Source organism: Sparus aurata, chromosome 1, assembly GCF_900880675.1.
Source record: "Sparus aurata chromosome 1, fSpaAur1.1, whole genome shotgun sequence".
In the NCBI taxonomy this organism is placed as follows: domain Eukaryota; kingdom Metazoa; phylum Chordata; class Actinopteri; order Spariformes; family Sparidae; genus Sparus; species Sparus aurata.
The window spans coordinates 29,236,601-29,259,346 of NC_044187.1; the positions used below are offsets into that span (position 1 = coordinate 29,236,601).

At 40.8% G+C, this 22,746-nt stretch overlaps 1 protein-coding gene across 1 annotated transcript; it reads left to right on the top strand.

Moving 5' to 3' along the window:
• The first annotated feature begins 3,543 nt into the window (after positions 1–3,543).
• On the top strand, positions 3,544–22,512 carry slc2a15b (solute carrier family 2 member 15b). Its single transcript, XM_030429600.1, has 12 exons — positions 3,544–3,722; positions 5,731–5,829; positions 9,252–9,412; positions 9,525–9,649; positions 10,430–10,575; positions 11,695–11,827; positions 12,214–12,401; positions 15,624–15,734; positions 16,496–16,597; positions 16,940–17,015; positions 19,863–19,990; positions 21,441–22,512. Exons 1-12 carry the CDS (start codon positions 3,675–3,677, stop codon positions 21,666–21,668), a joined length of 1,545 nt encoding a protein of 514 aa, XP_030285460.1. The 5' UTR covers positions 3,544–3,674; the 3' UTR covers positions 21,669–22,512.
• Positions 22,513–22,746: the final 234 nt, after the last annotated feature.

The window sequence follows — 22,746 nt, forward strand, 5'->3', positions numbered from 1 at the left end:
TAAAAAAACAAACAAAAAAACAAAAAAACTGCACTTGTGTTGTGAAATAAATGTGGGACAATGAGACAGAACTGATCCAAAGTGTCTCACATTCACACTTTCAAATGTTCTTATCCGTAGCCTGGGCATGGATCGAGGCATTCTGATCACATGGGGCTTTATTGCCACAAGGGGGCCCAGACAGAGGAGAAAGAGCTGCCTATTTTCAATAATGTTAAACAAATTTTAAACATACAAATCCTGAGCTATGCTTTTCTTTAAAGTTGAATAACCTAATTGTTTATTGTTACTGAAACGTAAATCGATTAGCTTCAACTAATTGATGAATGAGTGTATCACAATAATCATGTAGCATTTAAGTAATTTTGTTTCCTAGAGAAATCTGTACATATAATCTGGCCCTGTTTGTAGCTGCCATAGAAGGTAGTTTATCAATCAGTAGAAGAGTATATCACTAACAGAGTAACGGTGAGTGAGACGTTAACCTGTTCAAGCTTCAGTCACATTTAGGAGAGGACTTTGAACACAACACAAAAAGCAACCTTTGTTAGTTTTGTAAAAATGCTGAAGGTCTGGATGAGTAACCACAAGGCTTGATGGAAAAAAAGAGGGATTAAAACGGAATAAAACCTACAAACAATAACATCAATTCAATGCAACGATTTTTAAATAAAGAAAATGGTTAAAGGTTAAATGTGTTCCCCCTTATCTCCCCTTCCTCTACAGTGGCCAGTATAAATGCAGAAACATGGTGGACTCTGCACAAGAAGACCCGCGCTCTCTGTAGATATGAAAGGCTATTTCTGACAAAACATTCACACTGTTCCAGCTGTCCAGATTAAAAACACTCAGGTTAGCCTGTCATCGTTCAGGTTGACCTAATAAACTGATAAAGTTGTCAAAGCGGCAGGTCATTCCTCTCGTGTGCAGCCTTCCTGTCTGCGGGGTATTTGATACAAGGGTTTCCCCTCACGTTCACCCCCTCTCATGGTGTCAGTCCTGTGAGTTGTGTCTCTGTTCCGAGCATAATTGATTTCTATGCACAAAATCAGCGTGATGCCACAGACATTTCGCAGTATTGGTAGTCATATGACACAAGCCATTTGACTTGAGGCTCGACTCGGCCTGTTGAATTAAAGGTTTGAAGCACAAGTCTGAAGGCCCATCGGTTGTGTATCAGATGATACTGTGTGGGAATATACAGTGCAGCAGCACACAGCAGCAGGGGGGGAGAAGCTGGATAGAGTCAGGTGAAGTCATATCAAAGACACAAATCAACGTTGTTGTATTATATGAAGAAAGAACTGACACTGGTCTACAAATCTTAATATATATACATTGGTTACACTTTATTATTACCATATTTGATAAATTAAATTAGAATAGATAGATAGATAGATAGATAGATAGATAGATAGATAGATTCATAATACCTCTCAGTTCACTGTATAATACTTTCGGGACCTTACATCAAACCCAGCTTCTAATGCTTGGTCGCATGAAAGACACATGATCGAGCCATACTTGAGGCAGCAGCTTTAAGTATGTGCCTCTTTGACTGGCATCATCAGAGCGTCACTGCTGCACACAAATGTGATTAATACTGACACTTCGGTCACTTCAAAGCAAATATAAAAATGAATGTATATCTATCTGGAAAGGTTTTTTTTCCCCTATCTAGATCACATGGTTCGCAGACAGAAAAAGATAACAAAAAACATTTTACCATGAAATGGACACGGAGCTGCAGTTCAACAGTCATATGCGAAACAGGAGACACTGTGACCAAAGCCCATTAAGAGGTGACCAAACAGGGGCACATGCAGGACAGTCATGTGTAAGAAAGTAATGCCGAGCGTGTCAGCTTTGTGAAAGAATTCACATCATTCATCCGTGCTTTGTAAGGGCGAGACGAAACCTGTCCTTAATGAGGGATGGAGAGATCTTCTTTTTTTTTAAAGTCCGGAAGCACAATCTGACTGTGTGCTTCCACAAGGTACATACAGTACATCCACTTTTATAAAGAATATTTCTAATTAAAGAAGGGATTACAATAACAAAGAAAATGGAAAAATGAAAGAATAAACCTTGAACTCAGAAGTAATACATTCAATAAATGACTGTACAGAACAATCAAATTCACTGGAATTCCCTGGACTTTTAAAATAATAAGAGTGGCACCTTTGACAGCTTCTTACTCGCAGTGAATTTAATTTTTCCTTCTCAGCAGTCTATGTATGATGATCGTTGTGTGACGGCCTTATTTTTTGTCTGCCCAATTGTGTGGAGTTTCTTTTTTTTCTCTCAAAACCGACTTTTAAGTCATGATGAGAAAGAAAAACATTACATATCATTTGATCGCTAAATGCAAAGGTATATTTTGTAAATAAATCATAGCATTCCTTTGTCTTGACAAATGGATATTTATGTTTTGTTTTGTGCTGCATTGTTTTACAACTTAAAATTGATATTGAATCTTTTTTGTGCATTCCCCCTTTAAACAAATCCATGTATCCTCTCGTTACAGGTTTCATCTCTAAGGTTTGTTCATTTAAGTAACATTTAAAGTGCAGCACAGTTGTTTTATTCTGCAACACAGATCCTCCAATTCCTTAGAATAATCTACCTACCATTTGTAAGATCTCCCAGCCCCAAGGTTAGTAGCCATTGCTCTGTACAACCTATATAAACATTAAACTAAATAGATCAGTATATATATATAAAAAAATTAACAACTGGTCTCATTGGCTACTATGATGTACCTGAGCACGGGTAATATAATTAGAAAGTAGTCAGTCTATTGATTATGGTTACGCGCTAAATTCTACAGTGCTTCGATAAACCAGGCAGAGGAGTCTGCGGGTAAATTAAACCACACTCTTCAATTCTGGAAATGTCATTACATTATCATTACTGATAGAGCAACAGACAAAATCACAGTTGCTCAAATAAAATAAATACAAAATATTTTATTCTTCTTAAAAGCTGCTGCGGGGAAAGTTCATTTTGTGCTGCCTTTCCCAGATTCCCTAGTAATGTTATGTTTTCATAAGAATAAACCAACAGCGAGATATTGTCCCATATCGAGACACCGATTGACAAATATGGACCGGACATGGTGGAATAACAGCCCTTAGCCTGAGCTGCTGCAAATATCAGTTCTATTCTTATTTCATAAAGTCATGTAATTTAATTTTGATCTCAATTCTCATCAAAATCTACCAAAAAAGAAAAGGTGCTTTAAGTGCGGAGACACCCCCCCCCCCCCCCCTCTCTCCTGGGTGGAGGTGGGTCAGAGCCAAGCCCCTGATGTTCACTAATCCTGAAACCGCCCCTGGATACAGTTAGTCATAGGCCGTTTAATAACAACTGCGGGCACTTTGGGACGCAGGATGAACCTCTTGGCTCATGTGATCGCTGATGGACCGGAGAAAAACGATTCCCGGCTGGGACGGCCCTGCGCTGCCATGCGCTCCGGTGATTGGAGATTGGGAGTTTGACAAGCTTGTTAATTCCGCCCATCAGCGCGACGCGCCTCCTCTCTGTGACAGCAGCGTGGCTGAGAACTACAAATGGGGACGTAAATGTGGGAGAGTTTGAAAAGTTGTGCAGATGAGCTGTTACTCATCTCAAACGAGCAGAGCACACACGGGGAGTTATTATTCATGACATAAATGGCGGAGGAACTGTTACCGAATGACGATGTCACCAAGATCAGCTCGGTGAGTGGTGTGAAAGAGATTATCTGGAGAGATGACTGACATGTAGACCAACTCTGTACAGTAGGTGACTGTTTAGTTTTTCCAACTTGCACAAAGTATGTTGACATTTTTAAAAACATCATTTTTGTAAGATCTGGTGCGACCTTTCCATTTAAACCATCCACTGACCATGACTGATCAGTACACACAGTGCTGATCAATACACACAGTGCATTGCTTTGACCAGTCTTAAAGAAACAAATGTAAAAAGTTTATACCAGATGTGTTTTTTTGGGGACGTTCAACAATAGCTTAAATCAGATACACACATCTATACGGCCTGTTGTGAACTTAAATCAATTCAAAACTAAAAACCAACAAAAAGACTAAAAAGAAAAAAACACTTTAAAAGTAGTTTTTAACAGACTGTAGATTTTTCAAAGCTCTGACCAAAGTGATGCTACATGTGAAGAGCAGCACATCTGATGGATAATCATCTTAAATTGACTGCAGACTGGCCAGTATTGTCTGCTGTGAGCTATTTTCACGTGTAGTCGTCTAACTCTCTCCATTAGGCCATTACAGGCTAAATTAGGTTTCTGTAAGGCATCTATGCTGTTATTGTTCAGTGGGAGCAGAGGGGCTTCCTCCTCAGACAGCTAATCCGCTAACATCCTGCGTGTTCACATCAGTGGATTCCTTTTGCATTGACTGATGTTTGAAAATGGTATATATATATATTTTGTTTATCATAAGGTGAAAGCACCACAGAGCTGGAATGTTGTGTGTGGAAACCATTTTTCTCCACACTCAATCCAAAGGTATGGACATTAAAATGCACATTATAATCCCACTGACCTTGCACCTCTGAGGTCAGCTAAGCCCTGTGTGCTGGAATTTAGGATGGCAGCCAAACGGGGCAGCTGCAGTCTGCTCCTGGTGGAAATACAGTAGACTGCCCCTGTCCCTTTAAAGACAGAGATGGGCTCATGTGACTTTGGGTTGGTAAACAGAAGCCCGTATGTTTTAACACTGGTATGTGACATTAAATGCCCCTGCAGCTTAAGTTCTTATCTTTTCTTAATCTACAACCAACCTGAGAAGTGAGGCCGCGGCCACTTCACTAAATCTGTGTTTTCTTCAAGTTTGTTTTTTAAAGCACCTCTTCTAGTGTTAGATGGGAACAATCTAGTTGGACCTGGCTCGCATCCAAGGTGCCGGTTTGTTTCACCGGTGCTGATTCGGTCACGTGCCGCTCAGTGCCTGTTCAGCTCTGCCGCAAAGTCCAAAGATCGCAGACTAACATGCAACATATACCCTCATAACAATAACCGTTAAACACTCCTACAGAATGAGCTAATCCGCGCAGCAACAGTTTTTAAGCTTTAAACTAGTCCACATGATGTATTTGCTGGATTTGGTAGTAGTTATTTTTAAATTGAGTGTTTTTTGATTTTTCAGATCAGGTTTAACTAAGATGCCATGAAAACCACCAAAGAAGTCATATATTTATTATTAATATTTATTTAAGATTTTTTGATTATAGGCCTTTCAAAGATATAATAACAGAAACATCCACTGGGCAATTGACAGTTTTATAAGGATTAAAAGACACACAGGTTAAAGGTGCGATATGTAAGAACTGGCCATATTTTCTTAAAACACATAGGAAGCAGCATAGTCACTACTATAAGTCACTGCTAATTGCTGCTAACTGTTGCTGCCATTAGCTAGGTAGCTCATTTAGCTGTGCAGTTAGCGGTCTTGACTGAGAGCTTGAAGCACCCAGAGAGTGTTGATGATGCAAGTATGGTAGCTTTTGTCCAGGACTTCAACACAATATGTAGATGACATAACTTCAAAACTGACATTTTTTCACATTCTGCTGATAATTATTATTATTATTTTTATAACATGTTGCATCTTTACGCTAACACCTAAATTGTGCAAATAAGACCTACTGCCTCGCTTTTGCTGTGTGGTTTGTGTTGGTGTGTGACTTGTTCTCTGTCCTCCATCTTTTCCTCAGCATCTTACGAAGCCTCTGCTGGCGGTGGCTTTCCTGGCCTCGTTCGGCAGCTCCATGCTCTATGGCTTCAATTTGGCCGTTGTCAACTCTCCTGCACAGGTTTGTGTCACCGCCACATCACCACCACCAGAGAATTAGAATCATTTTCACACTTGTCCCAAGAACCCCAAACTTTCCGCGAATGAATGACGGAGGCTCCCATTTGCTCATTCTGATAGCGTGTGACTTTTAGCTGTTAAACTGTGAAGGTCAGACTGTATTTCATTGTCATGTGAAGTCATGTGGCTTTGTGTATGAAATCTAGAGGCTGCTGTGTGCCTCACCATGTCATCGATGCTCTTTGAATATTATCCATCATGTGCTCGTCTCCTTCGATGTTTGATTTGGCGTGGTCCAGTGACTGCGCTGAGAACTGATTAGCCATGGACTTCTCCACGTTGAAGCATGTGAGCTTCAGTGCCACGTGTAATGCTAGTGTAGTGTTCTGGTCTAAGGAGGGAGGTACAGTACATGGAAAGAGGGGTAGGGTCATGCGATGCACTACGTGGCCCAAAGCGATTTTATTCCCAATAAGATTACATTGTGGAAGAGGCTGCTGTAAAACTGTGGATACACTTTTTTGAGTAGCACAACCCCAGCTAATGACTCCTCTCACATCAGAATTCGATCGCGTCACTATGCCAAAATTTAGGAGGTCCAGACGAGCTACAGGATTAAATCATTGAAACCATTTCATCCACCAGCTACGTTATAATTTGTTGAGGGAAATATCTGGCTCTTTAGCTGCTATACACTTCTCTATGTTCACCAGATAGCTGCTAACGTTGACCATTTGATTAGATTTGACCAAACTCAATAGCTTTTCTCCATCCGAAGTAGCGGCAGCAGCAACAGTGAAGCATTTCCTATTTCAATTGGAGACTATTGCTCGGTGTCACATATATTCTGCATCGCTAATGTAGTGAGGATAAACCTTTAACCGTGGTCCATGTGACTTCGGTGGCCTTTGTGTGAGTCACTGTTGAATGCTGGGTCATCTGACAATAGTTACGCATGTGTGCTTCAAATCAAATTTTAGATGTGGCAGAAGGTTCAATTGATGGCAACTTGAGAGAAAATGCTCGGATACCTCAAGAGCTATCGACCTGGCCTCATTTGTCTTTGAAATTAGATTAGATTATCACAGAGCTAAACTTGTACATGACCTCCTCCGCTGTTTATTTTAGGCAGATGGCTATTGCAGCAGAGGGTTTATGTTTTGAGAAGCGTAGTGTTTTTCTATCCTTAAAAATCATTAGGTATCCATAGGCTTTAATTGAAATGTGTTGGCCTTGTTATTTAATTTTGGCTTGAGGGTCGAATGGAGGAGGCAGGATCCTGTTCTGCGAGGCTATCTTGATGTCATGTGACTCTGGTTCATCCCTCCGGCTATTGTTCTAACATTCGATAGAGCCCACCTGACTCGAAAGCTCAAGTCAGACCACACAGTTACAGGAGCTTCTGCCCAACAGATGAAGTCAGTAGAAGTCAGATGATCATCAGCAGGAAGCTATTTTTATGCAGAAACTTTGCACAAAGTGAAGGGTTGCACTATTGATGAGGCACATTAGAGATTTCCAGTGAGTTTTTTTTCCCATGCATTGTACATTCGTGTATTTTGCTGATGTGCTATGTTCTGTCAGGTAGTGTTGAAGTATTGTGGCCTGTAGTTTGCAGTGGTCTTGTCCTGCCTTGTTCTTGCTCATGACTTGGTCTCAACACCTAAAAGTCTTTGTCTTGTCTCGGTCTTGACATACTCTGGTCTTGGTCATGACTTGGTTGTGGTTTACTGTAGGTGGTCGTGACTACAATATTGCCCTTCAGGAAAGAGGAGCAATGACACTGCCAGTCCAGCTAGGGATGCACCAAATTGACTTTGTCTCTACTGATACTGATTCTCATACCTAACCTTGAGTACAGGCTTCCAGGTATAGATCTGACCAGGCTCTTTTTAAATCCATGTACCTCAATGAATCAACCTGATTTGGACCATGTATCTTTGTGTAAGGTAACATGACAATATAACAACGCATTACTTATGAACTATAATTGGAAGTTACACGTTTTTATATAGGCACATTAAGACTCGGCAGTAACAGAGAGCAGAGCATAACAGAAAACAACGGGGGCTCCTGCTGTGAGAATACAGTTAAAGAATACAGTTAAACTGACAGAATAATAACTGCCAGCAATATTCTGCACCCAGGACTGCTGTGGTGCCCAGAATTCAGTTGGTGGCCCAATACGACTGAATAAAAGGGGAATCGCTTAATTTTATAATAAGCGTGACTGAGAAACCGTTTTTAATGAGGCTCAGTCACATCCTGTTGATAACTGATCCACTTAACATGGATCTCAGTGAAGATATCCAGCAGGCTGGATCACTATGTCCATGAATCTAGCAGCACACTGCACTATTAGTGTTAAGATTAAATGTGTTTTACACAATCTAGAGCTGCATCCAATTTGATCAATCTATCTTATATATGTCATGCTGATCATTTTCACTTTGATATGTTCTTCCACCAGCACAACCGTCTCAGTGAACAAAATTACCAATATGGCCATCAAGGCTGAATAGAGATTATTATTTCAATATTACCAGCATCTGTCATCCATAACTGCCTGCATGCTGTGAGAAAATACCTTCCCTTCTGGACTGCAGGCATGTGTTTAGTCTGAAGATCAGCTCAATTAATTGACGTAAGGTAATAATTATGAACATTGAACTGGTCAGCTGTATGACTGCCGATGTGTACAGATCCCTGCATGTGGTGGGGATGGTCACATTGTTGGGACAAATTGGACACACACTGTTGACAATTCCAAGACACATGAATAAATTAGAGCCTTTTTTCCTCCTTATCATCACTGAACCCTATCAGGACCTCAGTCCTTCACATTTCACTCTATCGTCACTGATAATCCATTTGGTCAAGTCGATCAGTGTTGACAATCAAACTATTCACACAAGTTAAAACGAACTCTTATACTCCTACTTCCATTCATTTCACAGAATGAATCAATCGTGTCTACTACCTGACTACACTGACTGCCCCATGTTGCAGCAGCTATTGTTGTGTGTTCCACAAGCTCTCATAGTTGTTTTAGTCTATTAACTAAATAGATATACATACATGTACCTCAGTCCTAAAATGCTACCCTATGTGGCATTTCTCTTTACTGCTGTATAGGTGTGTGCTTTGTGCTTACTGGTTTAGCTGCTCAGCGAGTCTATTGCGTTGTCATTAAACCAAGCAGGTCAATCAAGATCCCTCCCTCAAAAAGTTTGATTAAATATTAACTGTTTGTATGGATGACCTTATTGTTTACTCAAAAATAATCACATGAATATGGCTAACCCCTAAGACTGATTTTCAGCGATTTCATGTCCACCATTTTGATGCTCCAGTTGTATTTGATCTGTTATCTATTCGTAATGAATTAATTTTTCTTCGTTCTTGCTTTTTTTTTCCCGCCAGTACATCAAAGACTTCTACAATGAGACTCTGGTAGAAAGTTACGACTTCACTCCAGATGAGGAGCTCCTCACCGTCCTGTACTCCCTCACTGTGTCCATCTTTGCTGTTGGTGGGATGACCGGGGCCCTGCTGGTGGGCAGACTTGTTACCACATACGGGAGGTTAGTGTGTGTGCATGGAATGAAACACATGCCAAGTCATCATCCTTACCTTCTCATGGTTCTTATTTTTTAAGAAAGTTGACTCAAGAGGGATCACTGTGTGTCCAAACAGGAAAGGGACGTTGGTGAGAGCCACTGTGCTGGTGTTTATAGGCGGATTGCTTATGGGCTTCAGCAGAGCGTGCAGGATGCCTGCGATGGTCATTATTGGACGCTTCATCACAGGAGTGCACTCAGGTAGGGCTCCCTGTTGCCTAAGTTAAATACAATGTGTGATATTAATCTTCAACACTTGAACCTGAAACCGACAATAAGTCATTTCTGCAGCCAGGGGTCTGTCTTTCAAAATGAAACAAATGGTGTTTGCCAAACGTATGTGGGGAAGGCCGGATGGAGCGGGGGGGTGGGGAAATAAACACCCTGAGTCACACCTGATTCCACTCTGATCTGCAGTCAACATGACTGCAGCAGTGATCCCCAGAGGAGACCTCCATTTAGGGGTGTTTACGTACTGTAGTGTTGACTGCCGACTGGAGCTGGAAGGGAAATGTATTTTAATGAATGTAGCGTTACAGAGAGGAGAGGGGAAAGGAAGAGACATAACCAGAGTTCATGGTGAGTGCTGAGTTTAGTGGGAATTGACCTGAACTCAAACACACAGACTCACCCACCGTGCCGTGGCTCTGGAGTGTACTCACTTGCTTCTTTGCCCTTGTGTTTTCACAGTCCACCAACATTTATCAAGTTGGAGACAGACATTTAATGTCCGACATCAAGAAAAAAACACAGTTGGAACTAAACATGAAACCACACACCCAGAAAATAAATAACATTACCGGTTATACTGGTCTACAATACTGGTATCTATATTTTTGTTTGTTTGATTCCTGATAAACAAAAATATAGATATTTTTTTACCGGTGTGTGCTGAATGCATTAATTCAAGACAAAAATAGATTCTTACGAAAATTAAACATTCACTCAAGCCCATGGTAATACCACAGTTTTGTCCCACAGGTATCTCTCTCAGCGTGGTGCCGATGTACCTCGGTGAGATCGCCCCCAAGAACCTGCGAGGCTTCCTGGGCCTCGTTCCCAGCATTCACATTTGTCTGGGAGTCTTCATCGCTCAGGTCCTGGGACTCAGCGAGCTGCTGGGAAAGGTACTAATAATGGCATTCAGTAGCGGTGCAAACGGATCAAATAAGTCACGGTTCGGATCGTTTCACGGATCAGAGTCACGGATCGGATAATTTTTCGGATCAGCAAAAAAAAAAAAAAAGACAAGACAAATAATAAGCGGTGATAAGCGGTTGGTGAGCAGCTTTCGTTTTCACTCCTGCCAGTGAAACACCGGGGTGATGTTGCTTCAGATGCGTGGCCATGCTTGATGTGTTTCCACTGTCATATGGCTTTCTTGTGCCCCAGTGCCTACACACCGTCACGGTTTTATCCACTAACCTCTTTCCTTCATTATATTTGACAGGGAAGCCAAAATGCTCCCATACAGGGGATTTAAATGACGCGGGGCGTTCAAGCTCCTCCGTTCCTTCGCTCGCCATGACCACGCTGCACTTAACGAGTGTGTGTATTGAACATGCGCACAACTTTTTTTTTTTTCATAAATTAATCCGCGGATCACGTGTGTGCCAAACGGAAGATATTGATCCGAACGGATCACAGATCAATGATGATCCGTTGCACCACTAGCGTTCAGTAATGTCCTGGGTAACGCTTTGAGGGAGATGCTTTATAACTTACGCCCTCTCTGGACTGATGTTGTTAGCGCGGTTCAGATTTCTGGTAGTGACTCTGAGACACAGACGTTAGCTTATATATTCCTGACTTTGCATTAGAGACACACATTAGATTCTTGAAACTCGTGTATTTTTTATAAAAGTCTGGTACGTTCACATATCGCTGAAAAAAAGCATGAATAATCAGCACGTGAACACACTGTTGTGCTATAATTAGAAAACAATTATTTCTATGTCCAGCTGGCCGTGTAGCTTTCCTCCTCCTCTAGTCCATGTCTTTTCTTCCTTTCCCTGGTCGAAATGGATGAGGTGACGCTCTCTCCATCTGTCTGATACAGTAGAGGGGAGGTTGCTGATGTGTGGAACAGTTGCACAGAAAAATTAGGCTAAAAAAGACACTGGCTTATATCCCATCTCACATTTACATCCTTTGAACTTATCAGAAATCATAGGCTGAGTAAAAGCTGCTGATTGTCCCATTGAGAGAGGTTTTAGTAAGGTGTCATGTTTTGTTTTTTCACACAGGAAGAGCACTGGCCTCTGCTCCTGTCTCTGGTGGTGTTTCCTACCACGATCCAGCTGATGCTGTTGCCATGGTTTCCAGAGAGTCCGCGGTACCTGTTGATAGAGAAGGGGAACGTCCACGCCACCATCGCAGGTTAGAGGGCGGACTCTTAATAGACCTCCGACATCACGCTCAGGATGGGAAGCTCAAATATTGCTGTGTCGAGAGTCGTATAAACGTAGGGAATCTGACATGAACTTCCCATCCTAAGTATGACGTCAGAAAAAAAAATGGCTGCCATGTGACCGTGGTCTATTATCATCTCTCCTAAAGACTGTGTTATAATTTCTCTTTACAACCTGCAGTTTGTTTCTCTTCTTTCAAAGATCAGGACATCTTATTTGCACTGACTTGTCCTGTCTATGTCACTATTTTTTAAGATCTTGATATCATGTCTTCCGTTTTGTCTGACTTTGAAGCCGATGTGGTGAAAGGTGTTTCTGTAGGCTGGTAAAAAGCTTCTCTTCTTGATCTTACAGCCCTGAAGTGGTACCGCACTAAAGGAAACATCCAGGCGGAGGTTGAGGAGATGCAGGAGGAGCAGCGCTCTCTGTCCTCCATCGAAACCATCTCTGTTCGTGGCCTGCTCAAGGACCGCTGTGTTCGCTGGCAGGTCATCACCATTATAGTGGTCAACATCGGCATGCAGCTGTCGGGCATTGATGCAGTAAGTGTGAAAAACATGGGCTTGTTGTTTGTTCCGTTTTTAAGTGTGTGTGCTCACATATCTGATGTGCAAAGACTTTGCGTTTATTATATGATAGTGAGAGCTCATATTGCCACAGTTCCAAGCTGTGCTCCACCCATCTGCACCTCCTCCCGTCTATACATCACAAGCCCACATGCAGCCACTGAGTGACTAAGCAGGGGGCAAGAGGACCACGCCTCATTATCTCCCGGTCCTCTCTTTTAGAGTTTCGGCACATAAGACGGTCCAACCATCCACCCATAAAGTCGAACACATCTTTGTACTCATTGCTCCATGTGGATGGAAGCTCTATGCATGCTGGCTCACATGCTAATACCATTTCCCAGCAGGGGTACCCCCCCACTGAGTCCAACTGTCCCAGCTGTTTCAGACAGGAACACTGCAACACAGGAACACCGCAACACGTCGGTCCATGTGTCCAAACTCTGTGTGTACTTATGTACTGAGTTAAACATAAAACCATGTTGTTGTTCTGAGAATCTTGGACATTTTATAACTCCATTTTCACAAACCACATCTTCATCTTTAGATCCTCTACAGTGTGTAAACAACACAGCAGATCTGATTCTTTCACAGTATGTGTAACACTGATGTTTGTGGTGTTATTATGGGATCATTCAATTCAATCAATCTTTCAAGAACAATTCTTTCTTTACCTCTGTTCCCCATCCATCAAACCTTAAGTCACTGCTATTACTGTCTTTGAATTCACACCATAAAGCAGCTGCTGCACAGTGACGTCTTTTTTTTTCCTGATCAATGTCTTTGGAATTAACAGACATCAATTAATAAGTTAATAACTTAATATGGAACATATATTCAAAAAGGATTAGAAAATAATCACACTCTGTTTTATGCGTGTTTTACACAGCACCCAACTTATCTTGAATCAGGGTTGTAAACAAAGAAGGAAGAAAAATGTCCAATAAGAAAATATTTGAATCACTGCCAGAACAGAATTAGGCCTTTAAAGCAATAACAAATCTTTTCCTACTGAATGTTATGCATGACACCCCTAATCTAATGTCCATATGCTGCAAACAGTAGGTCCTTCTACTTGAGCAGAAACTGTCTTCTAGCAAGAGGAGAACAGAAGGCTATCACATCACATAGGCTGTGGTAAGCCAAACGTTAGGGACCACATGTCCTACAGGGCTTTTCGTTTGTTGAGATCTCGATATCAGCATTAGGAGAAAAATATTAAAAACGAATCAATGATCATATAAACAAGCATATATTGACATATACTGTGATGTAATGCGATATATAACAACATATGTTATTCGGTCAACAAATGTGCTTTGATCATACAAAATACAATGAATTTTTCATTTTCTAAATACATATACTCGTATGTATTTAAAAATGATATAACTGAAAATATATTTTGCATATATTACTAGCCAATATATAAATAGATATATATGGTGATATGTTTTTAAAATGTATGAAACATAACACTAGTTGGTATATTTGTCAATATACAGAGAACATGTCATTTGATACATTCAAAAGTACATTGCAGGCATATTATTAGGTGTATCGTCCAATCAATACAAAGACTAAAACACTAATTTCACACTAATGTGTCGACTCTTCGTATCAGTGTGATATGTGATAACAAGGTGAAAATATTGTTATTACACTGTTTTATTGACACAAATAACAACTAAAATGAGTTGATCACCATAAATGGAAAATATCTGTGCAGATCTATGCCAGGAGAAGGAGGTACCTTTAAAGTGCAGGCTGCTGAGACCGTTGCTACGGGCCTCTTGATTCCAGCTGGTGTGAAGTGGAGCTCGCTGCAATTGGTTGTCCTTCTTATACTTAGTTGCAGATAAATATCAAGACTGTCAAGTTTAGTGACATCGTGTTATCGCTGCACTTTTGCAGATGATGTTGTCCTTTTGTCGCTTAATGGACTGCAATACAAATCAGTCATCAAGGCCATGGCCCTCTCTCTGGGTTGTGCTGGTTAATTTTCACGCAGAAAAAGAGAAGCTAGTGGGAAGTGGAAGGGTGCAAATATGACACTTATAAACAGGTGTGACGCTAACTGGGAGGTAGTTTGAGATACACACTGCAAAAAAATAAAAAAACCTCCAACCACATATCATGACTCTTGATTTACTGGCCAGTCTAGGTTGTGAGCATCACCCAGGCAGTGCTGATAAGGTGAACATAATCTCAGCAGAATGTTACATGGCTCACCCTCAAACAGGGTGAGGAGCTAATGATTCAGGAAGACCCTTGAGTTTAGAGGATTCAGATTAGTCGCCTCAGACAGGTGCAGAGAGCCCTTAAGGTGCCTCCCTCTGGCTGTGTAATTGGGAGAAGACCTTGTCGTACACCCAGAGGGACGACATCACTCAGCTGGTCCTGGAGCAGCTCGGCTTTGGCCTGGAAGAGCCGAAGAAAGTCTCTGAGGGAAATGTGCCAGGGCGGCACTGCTTACCCAGTTTATCTAGAACATGACTCAGGATACAAAAGACTAGTGAAAAATAAGATCATTATTTCTAGTTTAAATGGGTGTATGTATTCCAACAGCGATCCTTTGAGTCCTTAGATGTTTCCCCACTGCTAAAACACTGGTGGTGACTCTGAGCAAAGCGCCTCATCTGATGGAAATAACAGAGGACTTCTGTTTTAAGCCAAGAAGAATCTGAGTGAGTTTTTTTTTGTGTTCAGAAGAATGTAACTGGTTCCAATTCCTTTACTTTTTCAAACTGTTCGTGTTGTTTTCCTGCTTTGATATAGGCGGGTGTGTGGACGCATACTTCAGCGCTGCAATAGTGATGAAATAGCGCATGTATGGTTACTAAATCAACAAGACAGCGTTTAACTGAACCAATTGCAATCTCGTCCACACCTCACCAATGATGGATGTTGCATCAGCAAGTGTGATTAATGAGAATGCACAAATTAATTTCAAGGGGAGCACTTGTCAGAAGTCCATACTGATGAAACGCCGTATCTCAAATGCATGAGTGATGGTCGGCATGATGATAATGATCACTGTGATGAATCACGTGCAAACACAAGATAAGTAGAGCCACATTTTGGCTCCCCGTGAAAAAAAAAAAAAAAAAAAGACAAACTTCAAGTTTGAAAGCATCTGTCTGTCTGTGGTCTGACATATTCATCACATTAATAAAGTTCATGTCACTGTGATTTCAGATCTGGTTCTACACGAATGACATATTTAACAACGCAGGAATCCCCGAACCTTATATTCAGTACACAACAGTGGGGACTGGTGCCATTGAGGTCATCTCTGGGATGCTGGGGGTAAGTAGACATTTTCACACTAAGATGACACTATCATATTATGGTACTTAACAACCAATTGATTAGTCCATTCAATATGGGGATTTGCTGATTTACTCCCATTTTATGTAATTTTAATGTAATGTAATTGTTAATTTCAGCTCTAATAATACACTTTGTAGAGTCATTTTAAACGTATGTATCAACTCTTTACCCACAGAACTGAATTCCTTACCCTCATGGAAATCAAAATGATTAGCAACTTGATCAACTAACTCAGCTTTTATGGTATTTTACTGTATCATTGTATCGCTGTAATAACTTACAGGGACACTTCGTGGAACTGAGCTATCGTTAACAAAATTAGTTTCACCTGCACTTTTTTTCTGCCGTTACAATTCAAAATGTCTCCCATGGTCAACGTCTATGAACACTGTAGTATGTGGCACTGGTCCATGCTAGGTATCAGTCCCACTCAAAATGCATACATTTTATACAGATCTTCATAATTTTTTCTTTTTCTTTTTTTTTTTCATTTAGTTGAAAAATTGCACATAAATTAATGTCACTGTCATGCAAATGTGCCAGATTTAGCCAGATAGCCAACTGTTGTTGCCTTATGTGTTCCATGAAAACACTATATAATGTATTTCCTACACAGGTAAACACGAGAGGAGCTGAAATGATCACAAGATAAAAAAGTCATCTGTTTTCTGCGTCCTGATGATGTCTTGTGTCGTTAGCCAATCACAGCAGTGCTTATCTCTGTGTCCGTTCTGCAGTGTTTCACCATCGAGCGTGTGGGCAGAAGACCTCTGATGATTGGCGGCTTCCTCTTCATGGGACTCTGCTGTCTTGGGATCACAGTGTCTGTCCTCCTGCAGGTATGCTGTCATCTGACGCCCTGCCGGTCCAGGAGTCTAAAACAATAAACTTGCAGATTGTGGCGTAAATGCTGACGTACACTGCCGTACATTAGCAAATTTACAAAAGCATGAAAGTTAAATTAAACATCCTGTATACTTTAAAATTACAGGACAAACAACAAAGTAATTATAAAGTAAATGTCAGGAGGCCCACATGGGACAAATCATGTTACTAATATATAACATATATTCAGAATGATCGAATATAGGCAAATGAATAAGTATGAAAATGGCTAAACAGTTTACTAATGTTTACAACTCGTGACTTCAGCCCCATGACTTATGTTTGACCAATCACAGGCCCAGCTGTCCTTCATGCGCTACATCAGTGTGGGCTGTGTTGTTGGGATTATTGCCGGCTTCTGCATCGGTCCAGGTAAGCATATGAACACATTTTTTCCTCCGTTTACAGTTTTTCTCCATCACATAACCACAAAAACTGGAACAATGCGCACAATTCTAGCAACTTGAAGCTCACACGTCGGAAAAACCAAACTCCAGACTGAGCACGATTCAACTGTTTTCGCATAAAGAGCAATCTAAAATCACATTTTTGCAAAACTTTAAGCACAAATCTTGAAATTTAGCACACTTTGGTAATACTACTACTCCTAGTACTACTGCTTATTTGTCTCTTTCACTTCTCCGTGTTCAAACCCAATTTGCAAAATCCTTCTGTTGGAGCACAAAAGAGGTCTCAGGTGACCTCTACTACTCTGTCAAAATAATATCTATATGATATATTTTCCATATAGTATTATTGTACCCCACAACAATTGTGCTCACCCTGTTTGTACCATTAAATTGCAACCCAATGTGGGACACAAAAATCCTCAAACATTACAAAAAGGAGAGAAAAACAATTTCCACACAGTGATATACATTTGAAATATGTGATGTGGCCTTATGAAGCCAAAACAAATATAAACAGTGTTTTGACAGTAGAGCTTAAAATGTATCACACCAGTGTTCAAACTGATGGTCTGTATGAGATACTCATATGATAGCCGTGTGTATTGTTTTGGTGGAAAATAATCAGTCTTGAGCGCATTGTTTCATTTTGCAAGAGATTTGTGAAGTTTTGACAAAAATTCTTTTCAGTTTTGTGTTCAGAGTGTTTTTTAAAAATTGAACCATCGATGCAGGGGAAAAAAAAAACTCTTCACAACTTATACACCAACATTTGCAATCCATACATGCTGCATGCTGCTGGATTTGGGCTTCCCTGTGTGTAAGATAACACTGCTCCCTGCTGGAAGCTTGCGCAACAGCAGGCGCCAAGTTCTTGAAACGCAGCAGCGCTCCCTCCCCTGCTCCTCCTCTGACTGTGAAGAGATATTGTATTTCATTAGTCTTGTAAATTAGGAAATCATAACTGCCACACTACATCCATTCCCACAGCCATTTGTACACCGGATGAGTTGAGTGAAGTGAATTAAGAGGCAATAGTTTACAACTTTAGGAGCCACGTTGAGTGGACCTGCGAGGATGATGAATTAGAACGAATCCGGTTTCCGTAGCGTCATTCGTCAAGCCGGAGAAATCTATACCTCGGCACGCGGACGAGGATTTCTGTTGCTGCAATTAGACTTTTAATGGCTCATTGTTCATAAGCTAGCCGTGATGAATACAGTTTCCTTCAGACCAAACCTTGCATGCACACAATGCCCCCACCTCTAACACACACACACACACACACACACACACACACACACAACATACATACCACAGATGTTGACAAATTATGGCATATTTATTGGTTTGACGATATTAAACCCTCCTCTCTGCAATTATCATGCACAGATAATGAGGACATCATTTGGAAAGCTCGTCATTAGAGCATATTAATGCATATTTCTCCTTCATGGCTTTCACCTCTAACAATGAAGAATTATGTGTTTCGAGCTGAGACAACATCTCATAGATCGTGCGTTTCAAACTAATGAATTGCTGAAGTCCTGGCGAAGCTACTCCATTTCTTGGTGCTCCGGAGTTTGGACTTTAGCCAAGTTGACAAACATCCTCCTCGCTTGTCAATCTCCGATCACTGAGTAATAATGGAGACGTAATGAAGTAGATGCAGGAAAACAGGAGTGTAATATAACGGCACTAGGGCTCGAGGAATGTTTATCATTTGTTATATCATCTTTTGTTTATTTTGAATGACTGCCAAAGAATAGTCCTGCGTGGGAATATTGATAAAGTAATTGATAAATGAAGACGTCGGTGTTAATTTCACAACACCCAATAGATTCATACAGCTGTACAGAGTTGTTAAGCGTGATTTGTTTTATGACAGCTTGATAGGAGGCCTAGTTAGATCAGAACAATAGACGGGCAGGAGGAGTGACGGATAGAGAAGGCTGCTATTGTAAAAAAAAAAAAAAAAAGGCCCTTTACAGATATAATATTTAAGACTTCTGCATTAAAATGTATAGAAACAACTAGACTGAAATACTAGATTTGGAAACATTGTTGGTGTACTCTTAAAATGATCATGATTCTGTCTTCATGCCTCTACAAGCTACATTAGAGTGAAGCCATATACCATTCTCTTTTATGAAAATTGTTTCACTGGCATTAAGTAATTTTCCACTTCAATCAGGGATTGTTGTTCCTTCTTCCTTGGCCCTTTGTCAGTGTGCTAGAATAAAGAATGCAAAAGTGAAGTGAGAATAGCGGTACTCTGTGCCGCCATGTTTCCTGACTGAACCAACATATTTTCAATTGTAATATTCACTCGTATCAAGTCATTTCCACCTCAAATACAGCGTTTGCTTCTTGAATTTCAGATTTCATTTTCTTAGTATTTTTTTTTGTTGTGTGCATTGTGCTACATTATCCTGAATGTTTCAAAGTTCAAACCCAGAGAAATCTGTTAAAAAAAAAGACAAAAGAAAGAAAAGAAAATGGTTTCATTGGTTCCTCTGTTGTTATGACCTCTGGGAGAAAGTCAAAGAGAGAGTAAGGAAGTAAACTGGTGAATGTGACAAAGCATGACGCGAATAAACATAAAAACATTACCGTGTCCACAATCATTTCTGCCTAAGTCACGCAGAAAGACCTTCATCAGCAGCTGTGGTTATTTAACAATAAAGACAACTCCCATGGTCCTACACTACGAATGTCTTTTGTTTTGATTTGATTGAGACTGCTAGAGATCAGAAATCACATACTGTGCCGTTAAAATAACACAAATATGTTTTTTGTTTCCTGTGTGTAGCTGGTGTGCCCTTCCTCATCACTGCAGAGCTGTTTAAGCAGTCACACCGACCGGCTGCCTACACTGTGGCCGGTTGCCTCAACTGGTTGTCCAACTTCACCATCGGCTTCGTCTTTCCCTTCCTAGAGGTCAGAGCAAATTCCAACTCTACTTTCTTATATGTTAAATCCAGATTATTCTGCACACAAGTCATTTTGTGTTTCTGTTAGTATTTAGTCTTCCTGAAACAACCAAAATGAAGTTGAAGTCATGGCTGGCTTCTGCCCAGGTTCAATTCTAAAAGAAAATCTTTCATGTCCAAAGGTTTTGTTGCTCAAGTTCATCTTGACTTTGCATCTAGGCTCTGTTGTGGCTCCACTCGCACTGTCAGACACATGAGAATAATGATATGGGCTGTCTGGTTTTGTGTGAATAGAGGTGACTCCCCAAATCCCAATAAAATAACCAATTAAAACAGCGACCTTGCTCTCTGTCATTGTCCTCAGTGTTGTTCTAGTCGAACAGGCTCAGAGTTAAGAGGACAATGATCTGTCCCGTGCAAAGTGACGATATAAACCTGCATGGATTCTGGCCATGAATGTTAAAGTTTTAGAGAGAACATGTAAGATTCAGATTCAGAGCTGTTCAAAGCCATATTTCACAATTGAAACCATGTTAGCAGCTTTCCCCTGCCTTCCCTCTGTGTGTTAAACTAAGCTAAGCTAAAGGTCCTGTCCTGGATTAGCCAGGTTCTCAACAACAAGTTCTTGTTCTAAGTCTTAACCCTTCAAAGTCATGTCCAGTGTTCAGTTTCCTCTTTAAAACTGCACTGAGTAGTTTCACGTGAACAATGGCTCAAAAGCGTGTGCGATGTGAAAGGTGTACACCCAATTCCGTCATTCCCCTCAAACTGTAAGTCCTTTAAAAGTCATCCAGCTGATTATTTTTTGGATTGGACTGTTTTGATTCATTCTCACAGCCCGTTGACATGGTTTTTAGCCACCTAACGTTGCTAACATGGCAAACAGACAAGGTTAGCAGCCAGCTGGTGAACCATTTAGCCGCTAAAGAGACACATATTTTCTTAAAAAGCGAGCAGTGAGAAAGGGCGAGTGAATTGGCGACATGCTAATGCTAATGTTGCTCTGTGTCTGTTGGATGTGTAGGCTAAGTTATCTTGCACGTTTGTTAACATGTTGAACACAAAAAAAATACATAATGAGATGTGTTTACAGCCAATTCTGCTGCCCTGCTAACCAAAAATAATAAAGATACATATAACGATTGCTGCTGTAAGGATATGTACTTTCACATTTTTATGCTAACTAATCCATTAGTATACTGTAAAGTAGTTTGTATAAACTACAGTTGCCTACTATTTTCTTCAATGGTCATGTCTCAGGTCAAATGAATTTGCTATTATTAGCTCAGTTGTAGCTAGACTCCGGTGGTGAACTATGACATTATGACTTTATCTTGGTATCCTCTGGCATTTCATGGTAAATTTCCACTTTGTAAAGAAAGTCAGAGCAGCATTCGATCTTGCATGTGCATTCTTTAATTCAAAGCAACACTATGTGTCCCCCCCCCCCACCACAGATAGCGATGGGTCCCTACTGTTACCTACTCTTCTGTGCGATCTGCTTGGGAGTGGCCCTCTACACCATCTTCATCATTCCCGAGACCAGGAACAAAACCTTTATGGAGATCAGCCAGATGTTCGCCTCCAGAAACAACGTCCTCAAAGAAGAGCTGACCCCCAATGGTCATCTCAAACTGGCTGTGATGAACGGCTACGGGACCCTCGGCCAATATGGCGAAAGATAAGAAGGAGCGAGGAGGTGGACCTACATTGTGAACCATGGTTTCTTCTCTCTCAGCAAGTTTGAAACGACTGAAGCAACTGTAGCAGAGATAAAATGTGGACCCTCTGCGATGACGAGGAGATCTGCTGCTTCATGTGAACGCTACAAAGACGCAATCATACACACAAAAGGAAAAATAGGCTCTCTTGTCAACTTTCCACAGACAGAATAACGCCTGTTTTGACCACTTATCCCAAGTCAAAGCGTAGCTCCTGTGCATGATGTGAGACAGAAGTCATGCGGCCGACGCGCTTCAAATCAGCTATGAGTGACATTTTAATCCATTTCTCTGCATCTTAGAGCATTTTTACGGGAGCTGAGTTGGTTTCTCACACTGCTGTCACAAGTTTTAACCTCTGAATTAGCTTCACTTCCTTTGAACACGTCCCATGATCTCTTTATTGTTTGTATTCAGCATTGAATACACAGCAGTAACACCTCTGGGGCAGTGGAAGGCATCAACGGGCTGATGTTTCACTCATAAAACAATATTAACGATTACCGTATGTTTACAGTTTGAAACTCGAGGTGAACGTCTCGACCAAGAACTTGAGCTCTAGTTTGTTTCGTCTTCCTTTTCATATTTCATTCAGTTTTGTGTCTCTTTTCACACAGGAGACCTTGATATTGTGGCTACTGTAGTAGTCATTTCATTCGTCTTATGTAAAGTTATAATTTATCAATATATCACATCAAAGTAGCTGTACGAGTAGTTTTTGTTTATGCCACTGCTGTATGTCTTTTGCAAAAATATATGGTGGAGTCAGTGACAATTAGAGACATAAAGTATGATGTTGTTTGAAGATGAAAATCTGTCTCTTTCTTTTTTGTTCTGCTAAACTGAGCTTCCAACTGCTTCACCGATTGAGCCTCATAATTACACGCAAACATCAAACAATGCTACTCATACACAGAAAAGCCATATTCCGAGTTCACCCCACCGTACCATCAAACACAGATCAGCTCCTCTGTGCTAACACAATACTTAAGTCTCCTCTTGGGCCAGTGTTCACTTCACAATCACACAGCTACGGCACGCT

Coding starts and splice junctions, on each gene's coding strand:
- slc2a15b (XM_030429600.1), top strand. CDS start 3,675: ATGGCGGAGGAACTGTTACCGAATGACGATGTCACCAAGATCAGCTCG. Junction 9,650..10,429: donor CATCACAGGAGTGCACTCAG/GTAGGGCTCCCT, acceptor TTTGTCCCACAG/GTATCTCTCTCAGCGTGGTG. Junction 10,576..11,694: donor TCAGCGAGCTGCTGGGAAAG/GTACTAATAATG, acceptor TTTTTCACACAG/GAAGAGCACTGGCCTCTGCT.